The sequence below is a fragment of the Oncorhynchus tshawytscha genome, linkage group LG04, assembly GCF_018296145.1.
Source record: "Oncorhynchus tshawytscha isolate Ot180627B linkage group LG04, Otsh_v2.0, whole genome shotgun sequence".
In the NCBI taxonomy this organism is placed as follows: Eukaryota; Metazoa; Chordata; class Actinopteri; order Salmoniformes; family Salmonidae; genus Oncorhynchus; species Oncorhynchus tshawytscha.
The window spans coordinates 15892867-15915455 of NC_056432.1; the positions used below are offsets into that span (position 1 = coordinate 15892867).

At 43.3% G+C, this 22589-nt stretch overlaps 1 protein-coding gene across 9 annotated transcripts in view; it reads left to right on the forward strand.

Moving 5' to 3' along the window:
- LOC112247269 (ras GTPase-activating protein 1) overlaps positions 1–22589 on the forward strand; it is a 49329-nt gene that overhangs the window by 7090 nt on the left and 19650 nt on the right. For 8 of the 9 annotated variants that reach the window (XM_024415996.2, XM_024416003.2, XM_024415979.2 and 5 more), the window contains 2 exons: positions 19404–19556; positions 21366–21501. In XM_024415996.2, coding sequence (XP_024271764.1) covers positions 19404–19556; positions 21366–21501 — 289 coding nt within the window. Of the gene's footprint in view, positions 1–12985; positions 13429–19403; positions 19557–21365; positions 21502–22589 lie in introns of those variants that run through there. The other variant, XM_024416019.2, reaches the window with a different exon arrangement.

Genomic DNA, 22589 nt, shown 5'->3' on the forward strand with positions numbered 1-22589 from the left:
AATTGCACGAGGATAAAGTTACATACCTATCCCTTTGCTGAGACGCAGCCACTTATCTTTAGAGCCAAATACTACAGTTTATTTTTTTATAACAATACACACTTTAATTTAAAAAAAGTCTCAGTAATTACACAGATTTGCTGAGTGGTGATCCCAACAATTAGAATTAGCTTGGGCCTATGAGAACCTTATTAATGTAGCCTAATTTCCTTGGCCTAAGCTTTTGAAATTGCTGCAATGCGCACTGCTGAAAAGCCACAAGACACCACTCTAAAACTAAATGCCTGGATGGTGGTTGACAGTCCTCTCGGTTGTAGCTACATTCTTATGTTTTTGTCTTGCAAACTAAATGCATACATCAGTGCAATAATGGTAATGTTCATATTTGGTCAAACACTGCATTGATAAGGCATTTCCATACAGTTTTTCTGCATGTTATGCAATGTTCTGTCATGCCCCTCCATACCCACACTGGCCTGCCTTTTTATCTCCTGCATCCTGTTTTCAAGACTTCTGAGCTTCTCATTGTGGCCTCCACAGGATCTTCAGGCATTCTACAATAGTTTTGGATTTTATTTTTTATCATTCCTTTTCAGACCTTTTACTCTCCATTGTCACAGAACAAACACATTTAGCAACTGAATATTTTACCTAACTATGACTAATCAAACGTATGACTACACTGAAACACTTCCTCTGAGTTTGAGAGCGAGAGAACAACCCTCAGGGTGTTCTTCCCTCATTAGCCCATTGTCAATTAAATCAGATGGGACATGATTACTAGTCATTTTTGGAGGAGGAGCAAAGCCCCTGGAACTCTAATAGCCCACTGATTTTAAATGGGTCAAAAGCTCTGGGTAGGTTTGTGTTATTCCAGGGAATCTGATTATTAACCACAAGGTTGTATATTTGTTTCCTGTGTGGGCACTGTGATGGATATGGGGCAACATTCAGACTGGGCTCTAAAGACTTCACCCTCCCCCAGTGTCAATTAGTGACAATTATGCCAATGTATGTTGTGTGGATTAATGTGAGTAAAAAAACAAATGTCCCTTGCTGGAAATTAAAAGTTGATAGTTGACTATGTGCGGTGTGTTCAAGACTATACTGCTTGATATGATCCGGATGACTGTGTGATCACCCTCTCCGTAAGCAATGTGAGCAAGACCTTTTAAACAGGTCAACATTCACAAGGTTGCGGGGCCAGACAGATTACCAGGAAGTGTACTCTGAGCATGCGCGGACCAACTGACATTTTCAAGCTCTCCCTGACCAAGTCTGTAATAACCACATGTTTCAAAAAGACCACCATAGTCCCTGTGCCCAATAAAGCAAAGATGACCTACCTAAATGACGACCGCCCCATAGCACTCATGTTGGTAACCATGAAGTGCTTTGAAAGGCTGGTCATGACTCACATCAACACCTTCATCCCGGAAACCCTAGACCCACTCCAATTCGCATACCGCCCCAACAGATCCAGAGATGACACAATTTCAATCACACTCCACACTGCCCTTTCCCACCTGGACAAAAGGAACACCTATATGAGAATGCTGTTCATTGACTACAGCTCGCCGTTCAACACCATAGTGCCCACAAAGATCATCACGAAGCTAAGGACCCTGGGACTAAACAACTCCCTCTGCAACTGGATCCTGTACTATCTGATGGGCCACCCCCAGTTGGTAAGGGTAGGTAACACATCTGCCACACTGATCCTCAACACTGGGGCCCCTCAGGGGTGCGTGCTTAGTCCCCTCCTGTATTCCCTGTTCACCCACGACTGCGTGGCCAAGCACGACTCCAACACAATCGTTAAGTTTGCTGATGACACATCAGTGGTAGGCCTGATCACCAACAATGATTAGGTAGCCTATAGGGAGAAGGCCACACTGCCAGGACAACAACTTCTCCCTCAATGTGAACAAGACAAAGGAGCTGATTGTGGACTACAGGAAAAGGAGGGCTGAACAGGCCCCCATTCTCATAAACGGGGCTGCAGTGGAGCAGGTTGAGAGCTTCAAGTTCCTTGTTGTCCACATCACCAACAAACTATCATTGTTAACACACCAAGACAGTCGTGACGAGGACACAACACCTTTTCCCCCTCAGGAGACTGAAAAGATTTGGCATGGTTCCCTCCCAAAAAGTTCTACAGCTGCACCATCAAGAGCATCCTGACCGGTTGCATCACCGCCTGGTATGGCAACTGCTCGGCATCCGACCGTAAGGCGCTACAGAGTAGTCGACCGATTTATGATTTTTCAATACCGATATTGGATGACCGAAAAAGGCCCATACCGATTTAATCGGCAGATAGATTTTTAAATTTTTTATATATTTGTAATAATTACAACAATTCAGTATTAACACAAAGTTTGCTGCTTCAGTGTTTAGATATTTGTCAGATGTTACTATGGAATACAGAAGTATAATTACAAGCATTTCACAAGTGTCAAAGGCTTTTAGTGACAATTTACGTGAAGTTGATGCAAAGAGTCAATATTTGCTGTGTTGACCCTCGTTTTTCAAGACCTCTGCAATCTGCCCTGGCATGCTGTCAATTAAAATATCAATGTTTTGTTCCCCGAGCCACTTAGTTATCACTTTTGCCTTATGGCAAGGTGTTCCATCATGCTGGAAAAGACATTGTTCGTCACCAAACTGTTCCTGGATGGTTGGGAGAAGTTGCTCTCGGAAGATGTGTTGGTACCATTCTTTATTCATGGCTGTGTTCTTAGGCAAAACTGTGAGTGAGCCCACTCCCTTGGCTGAGAAGCAACCCCACACATGAATGATGTCAGGATGCTTTACTGTTGGCATGACACAGGACTGATGGTAGCGCTCACCTTGTCTTCTCCGGACAAGCTTTTTTCCGGATTCCCCAAACAATCGGAAAGGGGATTCATCAGAGAAAATGACTTTACCCCAGTCCTCAGCAGTCCAATCCCTGTACCTTTTGCAGAATATCAGTCTGTCCCTGATATTTTTCCAAGAGAGAAGTGGCTTCTTTGCTGCCCTTCTTGACAGCAGGCCATACTCAGTCTTCGCCTCACTGTGCGTGCAGATGCACTCACACCTGCCTGCTGCCATTCCTGAGCAAGCTCTGTACTGGTGGTGCCCCAATCCCACAGCTGAATCAACTTTATGAGATGGTCCTGGCGCTTGCTGGACTTTCTTTGGCGCCCTGAAGCCTCCTTCACAACAATTGAACCGCTCTCCTTGAAGTTCTTGATGATCCAATAAATGGTTGATTTAGGTGCAATCTTACTGGCAGCAATATCCTTGTCTGTGAAGCCCTTTTTGTGCAAAACAATGATGACTGCACGTGTTTCCTTGCAGGTAACCATTGTTGACAGTGGAAGAACGATTCCAAGCACCACCCTCCTTTTGAAGCTTCCAGTCTGTTATTCGAACTCAATCAGCATGGAGTGAGCTCGAGCCTTGTCCTCGTCATCAATCACACCTGTGTTAACGAGAGAATCACTGACATGATGTTAGCTGGTCCTTTTGTGGCAGGGCTGAAATGCAGTGGGGGGGGAAAATGGATTCAGTTCATTTGCATGGCAAAGAGGGACTTTGCAATGAATTGCAATTCATCTGATCATTCTGGAGTATATGCAAATTGTCATCATGTAGACTTTGAAAATGTATATCTGTCATTCTCAACTTTTGGCCACGACTGTACATCAATCAAATAAATAATGAAACATGTTCAATTTGGTTTAAATAATGCAAAAACAAAGTGTTGGAGAAGAAAGTAAAAGTGCAATATGTGCCATGTAAAAAAGCTAACGTTTAAGTTCCTTGCTCAGAACATATGAAAGCTGATGATTCCTTTTCACATGAGTCTTCAATATTCCCAGGTAAGAAGTTTTAGGTGGCAGTTATTGGACTATTTTTCTCTACACCATTTGTATCTCATATACCTTTGACTATTGGATGTTCTAATAGGTACTTTAGTATTGCCAGCCTAGTCTCGGGAGTTGATAGTCTTGAAGTCATAAACAGCGCAATGTTTGCAGCAGAGCGAAGAGCGGCGGGCAAATGTAGGAAAGTGCTGTTTGAATTAATGCTTACGAGCCTGCTGCTGCCTACCACCGCTCAGTCAGACTGCTCTATCAAATCATAGACTTAATTATAATATAATACACAGAAATACGAGCCTTAGGTCAGTAATATGGTCAAATACGGAAACTATCATTTCGAAAACAGAACGTTTATACTTTCAGTGAAATACGGAACCGTTCCAAATCAAATCAAATCAAATTTTATTTGTCACATACACATGGTTAGCAGATGTTAATGCGAGTGTAGCGAAATGCTTGTGCTTCTAGTTCCGACAATGCAGTAATAACGAGCAAGTAATCTAACTAACAATTCCAAAAAAAACTACTGTCATACACAGTGTAAGGGGATAAAGAATATGTACATAAGGATATATGAATGAGTGATGGTACAGAGCAGCATAGGCAAGATACAGTAGATGATATCGAGTACAGTATATACATATGAGATAAGTATGTAAACCAAGTGGCATAGTTAAAGTGGCTAGTGATACATGTATTACATAAGGATGCAGTCGATGATATAGAGTACAGTATCAACGTATGCATATGAGATGAACAATGTAGGGTAAGTAACATTATATAAGGTAGCATTGTTTAAAGTGGCTAGTGATATATTTACATCATTTCCCATCAATTCCCATGATTAAAGTGGCTGGAGTAGAGTCAGTGTCATTGACAGTGTGTTGGCAGTAGCCACTCAATGTTAGTGGTGGCTGTTTAACAGTCTGATGGCCTTGAGATAGAAGCTGTTTTTCAGTCTCTCGGTCCCAGCTTTGATGCACCTGTACTGACCTCGCCTTCTGGATGACAGCGGGGTGAACAGGCAGTGGCTCGGGTGGTTGATGTCCTTGATGATCTTTATGGCCTTCCTGTAGCATCGGGTGGTGTAGGTGTCCTGGAGGGCAGGTAGTTTGCCCCGGTGATGCGTTGTGCAGACCTCACTACCCTCTGGAGAGCCTTACGGTTGAGGGCGGTGCAGTTGCCATACCAGGCGGTGATACAGCCCGCCAGGATGCTCTCGATTGTGCATCTGTAGAAGTTTGTGAGTGCTTTTGGTGACAAGCCGAATTTCTTCAGCCTCCTGAGGTTGAAGAGGCGCTGCTGCGCCTTCCTCACGATGCTGTCTGTGTGAGTGGACCAATTCAGTTTGTCTGTGATGTGTATGCCGAGGAACTTAAAACTTGCTACCCTCTCCACTACTGTTCCATCGATGTGGATGGGGGTGTTCCCTCTGCTGTTTCCTGAAGTCCACAATCATCTCCTTAGTTTTGTTGACGTTGAGTGTGAGGTTATTTTCCTGACACCACACTCCGAGGGCCCTCCCCTCCTCCCTGTAGGCCGTCTCGTCGTTGTTGGTAATCAAGCCTACCACTGTTGTGTCGTCCGCAAACTTGATGATTGAGTTGGAGGCGTGCATGGCCACGCAGTCGTGGGTGAACAGGGAGTACAGGAGAGGGCTCAGAACGCACCCTTGTGGGGCCCCAGTGTTGAGGATCAGCGGGGAGGAGATGTTGTTGCCTACCCTCACCACCTGGGGGCGGCCCGTCAGGAAGTCCAGTACCCAGTTGCACAGGGCGGGGTCGAGACCCAGGGTCTCGAGCTTGATGACGAGCTTGGAGGGTACTATGGTGTTGAATGCCGAGCTGTAGTCGATGAACAGCATTCTCACATAGGTATTCCTCTTGTCCAGATGGGTTAGGGCAGTGTGCAGTGTGGTTGAGATTGCATCGTCTGTGGACCTATTTGGGCGGTAAGCAAATTGGAGTGGGTCAAGGGTGTCAGGTAGGGTGGAGGTGATATGGTCCTTGACTAGTCTCTCAAAGCACTTCATGATGACGGATGTGAGTGCTACGGGCGGTAGTCGTTTAGCTCAGTTACCTTAGCTTTCTTGGGAACAGGAACAATGGTGGCCCTCTTGAAGCATGTGGGAACAGCAGACTGGTATAGGGATTGGTTGAATATGTCCGTAAACACACCGGCCAGCTGGTCTGCGCATGCTCTGAGGGCGCGGCTGGGGATGCCGTCTGGGCCTGCAGCCTTGCGAGGGTTAACACGTTTAAATGTCTTACTCACTTCGGCTGCAGTGAAGGAGAGACCGCATGATTCCGTTGCAGGCCGTGTCAGTGGCACTGTATTGTCCTCAAAGCGGGCAAAAAGTTATTTAGTCTGCCTGGGAGCAAGACATCCTGGTCCGTGACTGGGCTGGGTTTCTTCCTGTAGTCCGTGATTGACTGTAGACCCTGCCACATACCTCTTGTGTCTGAGCCGTTGAATTGAGATTCTACTTTGTCTCTGTACTGGCGCTTAGCTTGTTTGATAGCCTTGCGGAGGGAATAGCTGCACTGTTTGTATTCAGTCATGTTACCAGACACCTTGCCCTGATTAAAAGCAGCGGTTCGTGCCTTCAGTTTCACACGAATGCTGCCATCAATCCACGGTTTCTGGTTAGGGAATGTTTTAATCGTTGCTATGGGAACGACATCTTCAACGCACGTTCTAATGAACTCGCACACCGTATCAGCGTATTCGTCAATGTTGTTGTCTGACGCAATACGAAACATCTCCCAGTCCACGTGATGGAAGCAGTCTTGGAGTGTGGAGTCAGCTTGGTCGGACCAGCGTTGGACAGACCTCAGCGTGGGAGCTTCTTGTTTTAGTTTCTGTCTGTAGGCAGGGATCAACAAAATGGAGTCGTGGTCAGCTTTTCCGAAAGGGGGCGGGGCAGGGCCTTATATGCGTCGCGGAAGTTAGAGTAACAATGATCCAGGGTCTTTCCACCCCTGGTTGCGCAATCAATATGCTGATAAAATTTAGGGAGTCTTGTTTTCAGATTAGCCTTGTTAAAATCCCCAGCTACAATGAATGCAGCCTCCGGATAAATCGTTTCCAGTTTGCAGAGAGTTAAATAAAGTTCGTTCAGAGCCATCGATGTGTCTGCTTGGGGGGGATATATACGGCTGTGATTATAATCGAAGAGAATTCTCTTGGTAGATAATGCGGTCTACATTTGATTGTGAGGAATTCTAAATCAGGTGAACAGAAGGATTTGAGTTCCTGTATGTTTCCTTCATCACACCATGTCACGTTGGCCATAAGGCATACGCCCCCGCCCCTCTTCTTACCAGAAAGATGTTTGTTTCTGTCCGCGCGATGCGTGGAGAAACCCGCTGGCTGCACCGCTTCGGATTGCGTCTCTCCAGTGAGCCATGTTTCCGTGAAGCAGAGAACGTTACAGTCTCTGATGTCCCTCTGGAATGCTACCCTTGCTCGGATTTCATCAACCTTGTTGTCAAGAGACTGGACATTGGCAAGAAGAATGCTGGGGAGTGGTGCACGATGTGCCCGTCTCCGGAGTCTGACCAGAAGACCGCTTCGTTTCCCTCTTTTTCTGAGTCGTTTTTTTTTTTTGGTCGCTGCATGTGATCCACTCGGTTACACTGGTTGTAAGGCAGAACTCAGGATCCGCATCGCGAAAAACATATTCTTGGTCGTACTGATGGTGAGTTGACGCTGATCTTATATTCAGTAGTTCTTCTCGGGTGTATGTAAAGAAACCTAAGATGACCTGGGGTACTAGTGTAAGAAATAACACGTAAAAAAACAAAAAACTGCATAGTTTCCTAGGAACGCGAAGCGAGGCGGCCATCTCTGTCGGCGCCGGAAGTAAGTATTTTATCTAACGGGTGGTATCCCTAAGTCTAAATATTGCTGTTACATTGCACAACCATCAATGTTATGTCATAATTATGTACAATTCTGGAAAATTTATTACGGTGTTTGTTAGGAAGAAATGGTCTTCACACAGTTTGCAACAAGCCAGGCGGCCCAAACTGCTGCATATACTCTGACTCTGCTTGCACAGAACGCAAGAGAAGTGACACAATTTCCCTAGTTAAAATAAATTAATGTTAGCAGGCAATATTAACTAAATATGCAGATTTAAAAATATATACTTGTGTATTGATTTTAAGAAAGGCATTGATGTTTATGGTTAGGTACACATTGGTGCAACGACAGTGCATTTTTTTCACGAATGCAGTTGTTAAATCACCCGTTTGTTGAAGTAGGCTGTGATTCAATGATAAATTAACAGGCAACGCAGGGCAAGCTAGTTAACTACACATGGTTGATGATATTACTAGTTTAACTAGTGACTATGTTAAGATTTTTTTTTTACAAGATCAGTTTAATGATAGCTAACACCTTACCTTGGCTTCTTGCTGCACTCGCATAACAGGTAGTCAGCCTGCCACGCAGTCTCCTCGTGGAGTGCAATGTAATCGGCAATAATCAGTGTCCAAAAATCGGCCCTAATTAATCAGCCATTCCGATTAATTGGTCGACCTCTACTACAGAGGGTAGTGCATACGGCCCAGTACATCACTGGAGCCAAATTTCCTGCCATTTAGGACCTATATACAAGGTGTTGTCAGAGGCAGGGCCCAAAAATTGTCAGACTCCAGTCACCCAAGTAATAAACTGTCCTCTCTACTACCGCACGGCAAGTGGTACTGGAGGGCCAAGTCTACGACCAAAAGGCTCCTTAACAGCTTCTACTCCCCCAAGCCATAGTACCTGGACTGGTAGTACTCGCTGTTTCAAATCAAAGTTTATTTGTCACGTGTGCCGAATACAACAGGTGTATATAGACCTTACAATGAAATGCTTACTTACAGGCTCTAACCAATAGTGCAAAAAATCTAATCAAATCAAATCAAATTTTATTTGTCACATACACATGGTTAGCAGATGTTAATGCGAGTGTAGCGAAATGCTTGTGCTTCTAGTTCCGACAATGCAGTAATAACGAACAAGTAATCTAACTAACAATTCCAAAAAACTACTGTCTTATACACCTAACACACCAAACCTAACCTAAAGGTGTTAGGTGAACAATAGGTAAGTAAAGAAATAAAACCGTTAAAAAAAAACAGTAAAAAGACAGCCATTATAAAGTAGCGAGGCTATAAAAGTAGCGAGGCTACATACAGACACCGGTTACTCTGGCTGAGGTAGTATGTAGATGTTGATATGGTTTATTATCTGCATAGTCACTTTACGCCTACCTACATGTACAAATTTCGTCAACTAACTTGTACCCCCGCACATTGACCCGGTACTGGTACCCCCTGTCTATAGCCTCGTTATTTTACATTATTTAGTAAATATTTACTACTGCATCGCTGGTTAAGGGCTTCTAAGTAAGCATTTCACGGTAAGGTCAACACATGTTGTATTTGGCGCTTGTGACAAGTAACATTTTATTTGATAAGGAGATGCATTGATGTAAAACTGAATTTGTTTTTATGGGCAAATGAGGAATATTTACTGATAGCAGTCTTGCTGGACTATACTGATAGTAATGGTTGATGTCAATGAATTGACTGTGAAAGTTTGGAATTTCAGTTGATTACTATAGTGTCCCCCTTGGGCCAATCAGTATAATTTTGTTAATGCTGGATCTCTATTGCAAGACTCATCATTCACCCAAGTTTCGTCAATTGTGCCAGTGCTGTTGGAGATATCGCGTGTTACTAACAAACGTATGGACGTTAGACGGATCCTTCGTCCGCTCCCCGATTTTCATCATGGGGTACAATTTATCTATGACATTGCCACAGAGCCCACAAGGATAGACCATTTACATTCTAAACTTTTTTTCTGTAACAGTTTTATGACAGTTATGAGTGGGCTTGGGTGGTATACCAGGGTATTTGGAAAAAGCCATGGCATGTTTTTTTAAATATTTTTTATACCATCAACTATTTATTTGAAGTTAAAATACATTTTAATATTTTTAGCTACTTTTTTAAGTTAATACTTGCAGTCAACTAGTGCAACACCTTTTGAAGCAGATTCACCTGTCACATTATTAAGCGTAACCTTGTTCCCCAGAACAGTTGAGCCAGTCACGTATTTGTGAATAGCACAGCGGGAGAAAGCAGGAGCTGGTGACTCCATAGTGTTCTATATTTATTGGCAAGTCTCTGTTGTGCGGCGCACGTGAGCTGACAACCTTACACTTGTATGAGATTCACTACTAAATGTTTGCCATCTTATTATGGCTTTCTGCCAGAAGCCAAAGCCAAAGGCTCTGAATTAATCTGTACAGTTGGCATTTTTTCCCCTGTGCTTTCTACTAGCTTTATTTTTTTTTTAATTTTTGACTGGGGCAGCTGTAGCAGTGAAGAAATTTGACTAACTAACTTGTTGGAAAGGTGGCATCCCATGATGGTGCCACATTGCAAGTCACTGAGCTCTTCAGTGCGGGCCATTCTACTGCCAGTGTTTGTCTTTGGAGATTGCATGGCTATGTGCTCGATTTTTTTAGACATCTGTCAGCGACGAGTTTGGCTGAAATTGCCGAATCCATACATTTTGATGGGATGTCCACATACTTTTGGTGATGTAGTGTACCTTTAAAAAAAAAGGTATGACCGTGAGACAGAACCAGTCAGTGTCTGGTGTGATCAGCATTTACCTCCTGCAGCGCAACACATCTCCTTCGCGTAGAGTTGATCAGGCTGTTGATTGACCTTTGGAATGTTGTCCCACTCCTTTTTCAATGGCTCTGCAAATTTGCTGGATATTTGCAGAACTGGAACACGCTGTCATGCATGTTGATCCAGAGCATCCCAAACATGCTCAATGGGTGACATGTCTGATTAGGCAGGGGATGGAAGAACTGGAACATTTTCAGCTTCTAGGAATTGTGTACAGATTCTTGCGACATGGGCCCGTGCCTTATCATGCTAAAACATGAGGTGATGGTGACTGATGAATGGCACGACAATGGGCCTTAGCTTATGCCTGCCCATACGATAACCCCACCGCCACCATTGGGCACTTTGTTCACAACCATGACATAAGCAAACCGCTCGCCCACATGACACCATACATGCTGTCTGCCATCTGCCTGGTACAGTTGAAACTGGGATTAATCTGTGAAGAGCACCCTCTCCAGCGTGCCATTGGCTATCAAAGGTGAGCATTTGCCCTCTGAAGTCTGTTACGATGCCGAACTCCAGTCAGGTCAAGACCCTGGTGAGGATGACGAGCACGCAGATGAGCTTCCCTGATACTGTTTCTGACAGTTTATGCAGAAATTCTTTGGTTGTGCAAACCCAGTTTCATCAGGTGTCCGGATGACTGGCCTCAGACGATCCCGCAGGTCAAGAAGCCGGATGTGAAGGTCCTGGGCTAGTGTGATTACATGTGGTCTGCGGTTGTGAGGCCAGTTGGCCGTACTGACAGATTCTCTTAAACCGCCTTCACCATTGTTTATGGTAGAGAAATGAACATTAAATCCTCTGACAACCGCTCTGATGGACATTCCTGCAGGCCGCATGCTAATTGCACAATCCCTCAACTTGAGACATCTGTGGCATTGTTGTGTGACACAACTGAACCTTTTAGTGGCCTTCTATAGTCCCCAGTACAAGGTCAACTTGTGTAATGATCATGCTGTTTATTCAGCTCCTTGATATGCCACTGTCAGGTGGATGAATTCTTGGCAAAGGATAAATGCTCACCTAACAGGGATGTAAATACTTTGTGCACCAAATTTGAGAAACTTTTGTGCATATGGAATATTTCTGAAATGCTTTATTTCATCCTATGAAACATGGGACCAACGCTTTACATGTTGCGTTTTTATATTTTGTTCTGTTTTCGCGAGTTAGCATTTAACTAACCGAATCTGATGTCACTATTAGTTTGCCAATTTTGTTAGCATTCTGGTAATTGAGGACCGAGGGGCTTTTTTTGGGGCCTTTTTAGCGCCCCGTGTGTGCGATTACGGTATTACTGAGGATGGTATGACAATATGAAAATCTAGATATTGTCCAAGCCTAGTGTGCCCCTTCTGTATAAAAATAAATCATGAAATGCATGCTGGTAGCCTACATACGTTTCATACGTGTAGCTGTGTTGTCGGCCAATCAAAACAGCGATATAGTCAGATCCCTGTGTAGCAAGTGAAGTGGGAGATTTCTAATAAATACAAAATGGAATTTTTAATTGTAATTAAGTTGGCTAAATGAGGAGTAGGCTGGAGTTGTTGTAGACATTGTTGACATTGGCTGGGGAGTGCAGCAAAATAGCCTTGCTACTTTAGCTGGTTAACTTAGCTGGCTACTGTAGCTTTACTATTTTATTTTTATTTAACCTTTATTTAACTAGGAAAGTCAATGATTTGATGTAGTCAAGACGGGCACTCTACTTCCATGCCACACAACGGCCCCTACTCCTCTCTCGCCCCTCCCCCACCCCTGTGCTGCACTTTGCTTGTTTCAGCAGATTGGCTCTCGAGTTGCAGGAGCAATTCTCCATTGAAGTTTACCCACCCCCCCAGTTTTTCTTCTTCTTTAAAACACATGTATTTCAATTATCTGAACATATCCCAAAAATATCACTAATTTCAAATGCCCATCCCTAGTGTGCGTCAAACAAGTCCGTGTGCTGTCACTCTCTCGCTCTGACTGAGGGTAGCAAGCTGTGACATTCCATGTGTGAAGAAAAATAGAGCATTTTCACAGCTGCTCCCTTTTTCCCCACTGGAAAGTAAAAACAAAAAAATTGGTTAGAGACAAGTTGAAGGGTCTGGTTAGTGCATAAATCCATGCAGTGTTTTGAAGCTGTGGCGTTTTGTACATTTACCTAAATAATCCCGGGGTTTGTAACTAATACAGAATTTCAGGGTGAGTGTGTTTTGAACCATGCACACCGCTAGCTTCAGGTGTGGTTGTATGTAAGCCGTTCACATAAGCACCCAGAGCTCATGGGATTATGTGTGTTGTTGCCATGCAACCTCACTCGTGTGATACCACTCCTTACCCCCATTGCCCCACTTTTCATTAAACCTATAGGCTGCGTGCTCATGATGCGTGGCTTTATTTTAGGCTCCAGAGAGCGAGGGAAATGGAGAGAGATTCATCCTTTCTGCTTGGCTTGAAGATGCAGACGGACTCAGCCTCCTCATCCTGTATGACAAACCTCTTCCCTCAGTGTTTAGACGATTAAGGAAACTGGACAACTGATCAGAATTTTTTTTTTAATCACTTAGCATCACTTCCAGCATATTATGTGAGGTCCATTCCAGTAGCCCTCTTCCTCCTTTGGTTGCTGCTTACTGACCCTAGAGTGCGGAGATGACTTTATCTGGGCGGCAGGTTCATAGCATAGCACAGATGGATTTAGAGTTGTGTTTGCATTGCTTTCCGCACCGGAGCACTCAGACCCTAGTCACTCCAACTCAACGTTTTCCTCGGCAGCAGAACAATCAGCATCAGTGGAGCGGGAACTCCTTGTGAGAGAGCGGGACAGACCAGGAGATGCAGCAGAGAGCGAACTCCGCGTAAGTGTGGCACCTAGCCATCCAGCCCTCCTTACTTTCCTAACAGGCTGGTAGGACAGGAGACTGAGGTGCATGTTTATGCACAATCTCTTCTCTCTTTGTTATTCATCTCTACCAGACAGAGTAGGGTTCTTGGAATTACCCATACCGTATTCCCCTAAATATAATTTGTAAGGCTTTGCTTTTTGTTTGGGTGAGTTAATGCTATGATTCTATATTTCATTGATCGATTGTTGGAGTCCGCATTAATTGGCACCATTGATGTAGACAAATTGCGATCTATATAATGATGTAGCATATGTTCCCTAGGTTCTCCTCCTGTACTTACAACTTGATGCTCCTTTGAGTTTTTCTAGTCTTCATTCATTTTATGACAAGCTACATTATCCCCATCTCATTTGAATATGGCTCCAAATATCACATTTTTGTTTTTAGAAAATTGCACATGAAAAACTTTTATTTTACATTGGAATAAAGCAAACTCCTAACTCAAATTGATTACCACCAAATAAAACAGTTGATGAAGTTTAATATAAATTGAAATAGGCAATGTTAGAGATTGGATGATAAACCAAATATTATTGACACTGACCATATTCATTTACTTATTGCAGGCATTTTGCTCAGCTCTAGGCTATATGTTTGCTAGACCTTGTGGGTACCAGTTAAGGAGGACAGTCCAATTCGTGGGGGGAAAGCGTGATTGGCTTGTTTCCCCTCATGACCGCTGGCAGCTCAGCTGAGGCACATCGCTGATCTAAAGTGGTGCAGTTTCATTACTTGTTGTCGCTGAAAGGAGTGACTTGACATCTTCTGAGATATTTTAGCATGGTGGCTTCCATTGTGAGAGGAGGAAGGGGGAAAAACAGGAGAGGGAATGCACACGAGAACTAGAGCCAGAGAGAAATGGTAATTCCTCAATCGAACATCAACAAGCTGAGTCTGCCCTCTCAGCCCTAGAGATGTAGCCCTTGGAAATCGAGAGGTCTCGTCCCTGTCCCTCTCCTTCCTGCCCTCCACTCCATCCGTCCAGGGCTAACCAGAGGTCATGTCCTGAATGCTCAAACACAGATGCATTTCTGATTCATCAATTTGATTTGAGGAGCCTGGTGAAAGGGAAAAGACAGTACATGGTATATAGATAGGCTATTGGCTTGTTTCCCATGGCACAATTTGAGGGTTCAAGCTGTGAAATGCTTTCCCAAAAAATAATTTTGAAACCTCTTCCTTTAAAGTGGCTATTTTGAACTACAAATAATATCATTGTGTAAATCCATCTGTAGAGGAATCTCACATTGGTCCTGCCAAATAATGTTTTCAGTGAGTAGTCTAAATGCTAGTGTTTTTACATGGCCATATTTGATGTGAAAATATAAGCTTGGTCGGTCTACACCTAAAACATTTAGCCAGAGGTGAACCTTGATGTGCCTCACTAAAGCTGCATGTGACTAGACACCATCTCAGCAGCTCCGGAGGGAGGTAGTTTTTTTATGAAAAATTACAGTTCTCAGCCTGTAGCCTCCTGTGGTAGAAACCCTTCCACAGGTTGTCAGTCCAAATGGAACACTCTGAATGGTCTGAAAATTGCTATGGTGAACGTCAGCACCCTGGGAATCTAATGCAATAGTCTGTTTGTTCTATATAGATTTCAGAAATACTTTTGAGAGAATTGCAGGGTTTCAGCTTGCCCTGAATACTCTTGCACATTGGTTACATAGGTGAAAACTGTTATATTCTTCACTCAGCTAATTGAGGGAAAAAAACATTTTGTATTGGTTAATCCTCTCAAGATACACTGTAGCGTACTGGCTATATGCGATACACACTGACTCAAACAGAGGATTTTAAATTATTTGCTTGCTATGTTTCCTTCCAAAACTGTCAAGACACGTCATTACAGCAGCCACTAACTCTGTCTGCCCGCACTATGCTGTGTGTGAGAAAGCTCTCTGTGGGTTTCAGATAGGAGCCTCCCATCTAGTCCTCAACACTAAATCTACCCAACTCTCTTCCTCTTTCTCATGAGCGGTGTGAATTTCTGACTTTGCATTAAATTAGTCTTGCTTTTTCACTTCGTGCCAGCTGCATATGTCACATGCTGGAAATGGAGGCCCTCTTCTATCATGTTGTTGAAGTGAAGGAGCCTCTGTTGCCTGCTGTCATGTGATGTAACTCCCTGTACCTGTGCTTCCTGTGAGAAAGAGGTGCCTAGACTCTGCGAGGAGAGTGCCTGCTTCCACTGTGTGGGTGGGTGGAGGTTTGTTTTGCTTTTTACCTAGCCTATTAGGTGAAGGACAGTCATGTTTGCATGACCAGTCAGTTTTATTGTTGACAAGTTTAGTTTGTTCTTTTAGTGCACAGTATGCAGGATACAGAACAGCCTTATTTTAGGCTTTTTTTTTTAAAGAGTAGTGCTTAAGGGTTAAACTAGTAGCCGCCAGTAGGAACAGCCAGAGCAGAGCTTCATTGTGCTGCTCTTGATTCATGCACTGACACAACGAGGCATTCCTCAGGCTGATAAAACCAGCGTGTCCTATCGCTGCTGTCATGGTCTATGTTCATACCCCATTCATCACAACACCCTGGCTAACCCCGGCCTCCCCCATCCCCCAAAACGCTCTAACTTACACCTATATAAAAAATAAGCTTGTACATTAGTGAGGACTGCATTGTCATAGGGTGTAACAACTTAATTTTGATAAAACATTGCTTAGTTTCCATGCTTTTGTTGCTTTGAAAATAACTATGCAGTAGCTTGAGTAACTTCTAGCTGGTTACTGCACATAGGTCGGTGGAATATTTATAGACATTTTTAATTTTAAGTATGGCAAATGGAAAGCATTTCTACGCGCTCATCTCTCAATTAATAAACTTACGCACACAAGCGGTTTCAGACGTGGTGGGAGTGGAACACTTATGACGGGTGTTGCAATGAGAAATATGACAAGCATCGGTCTAACACTATAAAAAGGAATACTGAAATTATTCAATAATAATCTAATATTTGCAAGAGTTGCTCTTTTTAGAATGTATGCAAGAGAATTAGCCCAAAAAACATTCACACCTTGGCCCCTAGGCTAATCAGCCATCTCTTTCTACTCACACAGCCACCATCGGACACCATCATGACTATAACAGCTATACAGACAGTTCTGATCTAAGGCAATTAAATTCTCTCCAGTGCAGCTACAATGTAGTTTAGCAAACCTGGACGTCTGTCCAAGCCACAGCTGGCCAGAACAGCTCCGCTCAGGAAGAAAGACACACAGTCATGGGGAGTTTAACTGTAGGAACCCACCTGCCTTAGCATTAACACTCCACTCCCTGTGAATCTGCACAGCAGCACTGAGATTACTGTGGACCTTTTTTATAGAGCAATCCTTTGACCCTATCCTCACTGGAAGGTCTAATAAGGAAGTCCATCCATGCACAGCTCTCTGCTTCCTCCGGATGGAACCCCCACTGTCTTCTGGCCTGTAAAATATGATGATGAGAGGATGCTCTGTGCACATATCTCATGGTGCAGGTAATGCGTGCGTTGGCAAGCCGTGTGTTGTTCCCTTTACAGACTGAGGGGTTAATAGTTGCTGGATAAATAAATAATGAAAGAAACAACCGTGACCAACAGTGGAGATGGAGAGGAAAAAAGCCTGGAGCTGCTGCGTCTTTAGTGGAATCACAACCCCGGTTGTGCTGATATTCTTTGACCCCGAGCTACAAAGCAGACTGTGTGCGTAGGCAAACACCAAATGACTCACCCCTGGATCAGACTCTTTCCTCTGCTGTTATTGTGTTGTCGTTGTTTCAGATCGACACGGGCAGGATATTTGCTCTATGCAAATGTTGGGTGAATAATATGGTTCTCTATACACTAGGAAAGATGCATTTGAAATGAGAATAATCATGAATCAATTTCAGCAGTTCTTTCAGAGTTTGAAATTTACAGTAGGCTTAGGCCTGCTTAGACACTTGATAAACCCATCTTTTCAATATATACACCTTTTTAGTTTAGGCAGAAGTTGGAAAGAAGCTAAGTGAAGACCTGAACATCCAATTCAACAGCAATACTGTTGGTTCAGGCCAACATGTATCTTCCACCCTACTTTTTGTAGGCATTGTACTATAGTCAGTCTACATGCTGACTGATGTATCCATGCCCCTATATACATGACTGGGTACCAGTACGACTTAATTGAGGTAGATATGTACGTAGAGGTAAAGTGACTAGGCAACAGGATAAATGATAAACAGTAGCAGCAGAGTATGCGATGAGTCAAAGGAGTTAGTGCAAAAAGGGTCAATACAGATATGTCAACTATTTAGCAGTCTCTCAATCATACGCTCACTTCTCACATCTGTCTTCCTCAGTCTCTCCATCAAACAAAACCTTTAGCCTGCCAGTCTCTTAACCCCCTCCCAGGAGCTCCACTGGCCTTTTTCCCCGTCCACAGCACACCTACCCCCCCCACACCAGACTGCATCGCTATCATTATTATTTTACAATAGCATACCCCTGCTCCTCTAAACCAGATGGGAGCACTTAAAGTCTTGTTTGAAAATAACTGTGACAACCCATTCATCCCCCCTGTTCTGTGGTGTTAGCCCAAAATCTGGGCCAATGTGTAAATGTTTCACCCATCTGGCGGGAACGTTAAGTCGGTGACCTGCTGAAACTTTAACCAGTGGTAGAAAAGCTTCTGTTTGACTAAAAAAGCAGCCTGCTTTTAATGGTGCGGCTGAAGCTTAAAAAGCTTTTGTCGTTTACGCTCCGTTCCACTCTCCTCTCGCCTGTTTTAGTGGCTGCTCTATATAGGTAGACTAGAGGGTAACATCTTGGTGCAGTTTCTTACTAGCTTAATATTTCAGAAGATGTCAATGTAATGTTATGCTCACACTTGCTGTTGACTTGAGAATTGACCCTAGAGTCCTAGACACTCAAACTCAGTGGTGTCTTTTAAACACATAACATGAATAGTGGTGATCCCTCCTTGTTTTGGCTAGCATAGTTTGCTGGCATATTAGTCTTGTCTACATAAAACTAGATAAGAGCATTCTATCAAGTCCAAGAGTAAGGCCGTATACTACGATCTCTGCGAGACCAAGAAACCCAAAACAAAGCCTAGTCCCAAGTCAAGACTATAACATAACAGACCCAGCCGAGTACAGGGTTATTTTGAGCAGCAGGCTAGGCCTATTTGTTTGCCTTGAATCAGTCACAAAGAATCTCTGTGTGGTTGTTAGGGTTTTATGAATGAGGGTTAGTAAAGAAATGGTCTAATTTATAAAACTCTTGATTCAGACTTTTTTTTTTAGGAGACATGGATGAATGAGTGTTAACTACTGAAGGATTACTAATGATGGACCAATGAGTAAAATGTTAATTGAATATGTGACTCCATTGAGTCTGTGGGAGGGGATGACTGTAACAATCTGAGAATGGTTTGAGATGTTGGGAACTGAAAGCGTTCATGTGACTGAATGGAATAGCCTAAGCTAATGATGGATGGGGTGAACAATGGAGTGGGTGTTTGGATGAATGTGGTAAGTCAATTTATGAATGACACTGCAGCACAGTTAATCATAAATTCAGTGATTTTATTTGATTTATTATTCATATTGTTTTACAAAGTGAACCAAATTTGAACTTGCACAGCTATTAGGAAGATTATTTTTGCATCACAGAAAAGTGTTCCACTTTTGTTTTTGAATAAAAAAGTGTTTGAATCACATTCTGGCTAATGTCACGCTGTGCAACAAGCCTACATAAAGACTTTGTGTGTTACTGTGTGTATGTCCCTCCCCGCTCGAGTTCTCTCAGGTGGTATGCTTCATAGAACACAGCGTTAGTGTTGACTGTCTCCCAGAGAGAGAAAAAAGTGTAATATTGCGAGCTGAATACAGAGGGAAAAATGGTGTACATGTAGGCCTAGGTATCCAAGGTTGACGATGCCCGTCCGTCCCTCCCTTTGTTTTAGGTGGTACCATGGGAAGCTGGACCGGACCATTGCTGAGGAGCGGTTGCGGCAGGCCAAGACTCCTGGCAGCTACCTCATCAGGGAGAGTGACCGCCGGCCCGGCTCCTTTGTCCTGTCCTTCCTCAGCTTGACCAGCGTGGTCAACCATTTCAGGTCAGTCAAAGCATGCGCACGCACACACAAACACGGAGTTAATTAATTCACAATGCATTAGTCATGACGCAGGTCAATCGCACAGACGCAGAAGTATGTCTCCATGACCTGCATATCGTGGGCTACAAACCTTTTTTTGTAGTCCCATGGTTCTTAAACTTTTTCAGCTCGCGACCCAAACAAGAAATTAACCGCTATCCCTTGACCTATCCCTGTGGGTTACAGACACTATGAATACTGCACAAACCACTGAGTCTAAGTTTATAGCCTTAGCCACCATGTTTCTAACAGCCTGCATCACAGAACAGAAAGTGAGTCAATGCAGATGTTAGACATAACATTCAGGATCCCATTGCTGGCTCCTTTGGGGCAAGTGTGTGGGTGAAGGTGAGACTTGTCCTTGACAGAGGGGTGCATGCGTGGACGGCCCGGCAACCATGCTTCTGATTACCAGCAGGCAGGACATTACCTCCATCCCCTCATTACCTTTTGGGGCTCAGGTAGCCTAGTGGTTAGAGCGTCTGGCCTGTAACCGAAAGGATGCTGGATTGAATTCCCAAGCTGACAAGGTAAAAATCTGTTCTGCCCCTGAACAAGGCAGTTAACCCGCTGTTCCCCGGTAGGCCGTCATTGTAAATAAGAATTTGTTCTTAACGGACTTGCCTAGTTAAATAAAGGTGTTTAAAAAAATATATATATATATATCCACCCCCTTATCTTAGTATTGTGTCTCCATCAGACATTAGCTCCTGACAACACTACCCACTCGCATCTACTGAAATGTGGAGAAGTAATGACCTTTTCACAGCACTCCTGGTGTGAGAAGTTTTCTGGGTTTCTCCAGTGCTTTGGATGGCTGTGAGAGTGATGTTAGTCAGAACATGCATGCAGCCATCCACAAATAGCAGTTCTGTCTGCCCTATATTGACTCTGTGTCCACAATACTGTGGGGTCCTTTTGTAGCTCATTTGGTAGAGCATAGCACTTGTAATGCCAGGTTAGTGGGTTAAATTCCCGGGACGACCCATACGTAAAATGTATGCAAGTCGCTTTGTATAAAAGCGTTTGCTAAATGGCATATTTATTAATACCTTCAGGGTGTGTGCACTGTACATTCAACTGGATTCATTCCAGTTCGATATCTGTCGATAAGGCCCGGCCTGCATTCATGACATCACCCGTGCCTGGACCAGATCAACACCAAGCATTTCAATAGACGACTGAATAACGTATGGGGAAATGATGACATCTCATTCACAGCATTTCTTTAGAGACATGATAGCGTTGATGCTGGAAACCCTTGTGGAATGGTATTAGAAAGGCAAGGTTAAACAATAGCCTAACCATGGGAAGATGTCCTTGAATGGTGTCTAATCTACTGTACATTAGTCAGACAGAGATTTGCTCAACAGATGGGCTGCGACTGAAGGATTATTCTAGGCTCCCCACTGTTAGCTGGCTCGCCAAGACTTTAATCATGCCATTGTCATCATTACTGGAGTAATTTCACACCCGACTATAACCAGTTGAGTCATGATAGTTTAATGCATCTGTTCTCCTTTTTGTTTCACAGATCCCAGGGCAACTGGGCCTAATTTTAGCACTGTGCTGTTCTGCTCTTGTACTTTTTGATGGTTTGAGTAGAATTTGTGGAAAGTGTAGCCTACTTATTTCTGCTGATTTTTAATTGTTCAAACTGACAATTGAATTTAGGCCTTTATTTTCATACTTAATATTTTCTGCACACCGCACATTTTGCTTAGCGAATCAATTTGATATTGTGCTCTGTGTATCTGTGCATGTTTACAGGATAATCGCCATGTGTGGAGACTATTACATTGGCGGGCGCCGGTTCTCGTCCCTGTCAGACCTGATTGGTTATTACAGCTATGTGTCTTGCCTGCTGAAAGGTGAAAAGCTGCTATCACCCGTGGCTCCTCCAGAGGTAAGATTCCATTACGCTCAAGAGTAGAAACGGAGGTAAGACTTCTCCCCCCCCCCCCTACATACTCAATGTACAGTGCCTTCAAAGTGTTCACACCCCTTGACTTAACATTTAGTAGTTATAGGCTGGATTTAAAATGTATTAAATTTAGATTTTTTTTTTTTTGGGGGGGGTCACTGGCCTACACAACACTCAATAATGTCAAAGTAGAATTATGTTTTTAGAAATGTTTACGTAAATGTCTTGGGTCAATCAGTATTCAACCTCATTGTTATGGCAAGCCTAAATAAGTTCAGGAGTAAACATTTGCATAACTTAAATAAGTTGACTCTGTGTTTAACATTTTATTTTTGACTACCTCATCTCTATACCCCACCCACGCAATTATCTGTAAGGTCGAGCAAGGAATTTCAAACACAGATCCAACCCTAAAGACCAGGGAGGTTTTTCAATGCCTCGCAAAAAAAGGGCACCTATTGGTAACCTAACAGTTGTGGCTACGTCACGTGGTGTATTGTTTTCTCTAATTTCTTGCCCTTTGTGCTGTTGTCTATAACCAATAATAATAATTTGTACCACGTTTTGTGTTGCTACCATGTTGTGTTGCTACCATGCTGGGTTGTTGTCTTAGGTCTCTCTTTATGTAGTGTTGTCTCTCTTGTCGTGATGTGTTTTTGTCTTATTTTTAAAAAAATCCCGGCCCCTGTCCATGCAGGAGACCTTTTGGTAGGCCATCATTGTAAATAAGAATTTGTTCTTAACTCACTAGCCTAGTTAAAAGGTAAAGATCTGGTAAACATTTTAAAAAGCAAACATTGAATATCCCTTTGAGCATGGTGAAGTTATTATTTACACTTTGGATGGGCTATCAATACACCCAGTCACTACAAAGATACAAGCGTCCTTCCTAAGTCAGTTGCCGGAGAGTTATGATACCGCTCAGGGATTTTACCATGAGGCCAATGGTGACTTTAAAACAGAGTTTAATGGCTGTGATAGAACTGAGGATGGATCAACAATATTGTAGTTACTCCACAATACTAACCTAATTGACAGTGAAAAGGAAGCCTGTACAGAATAAAAAGTAT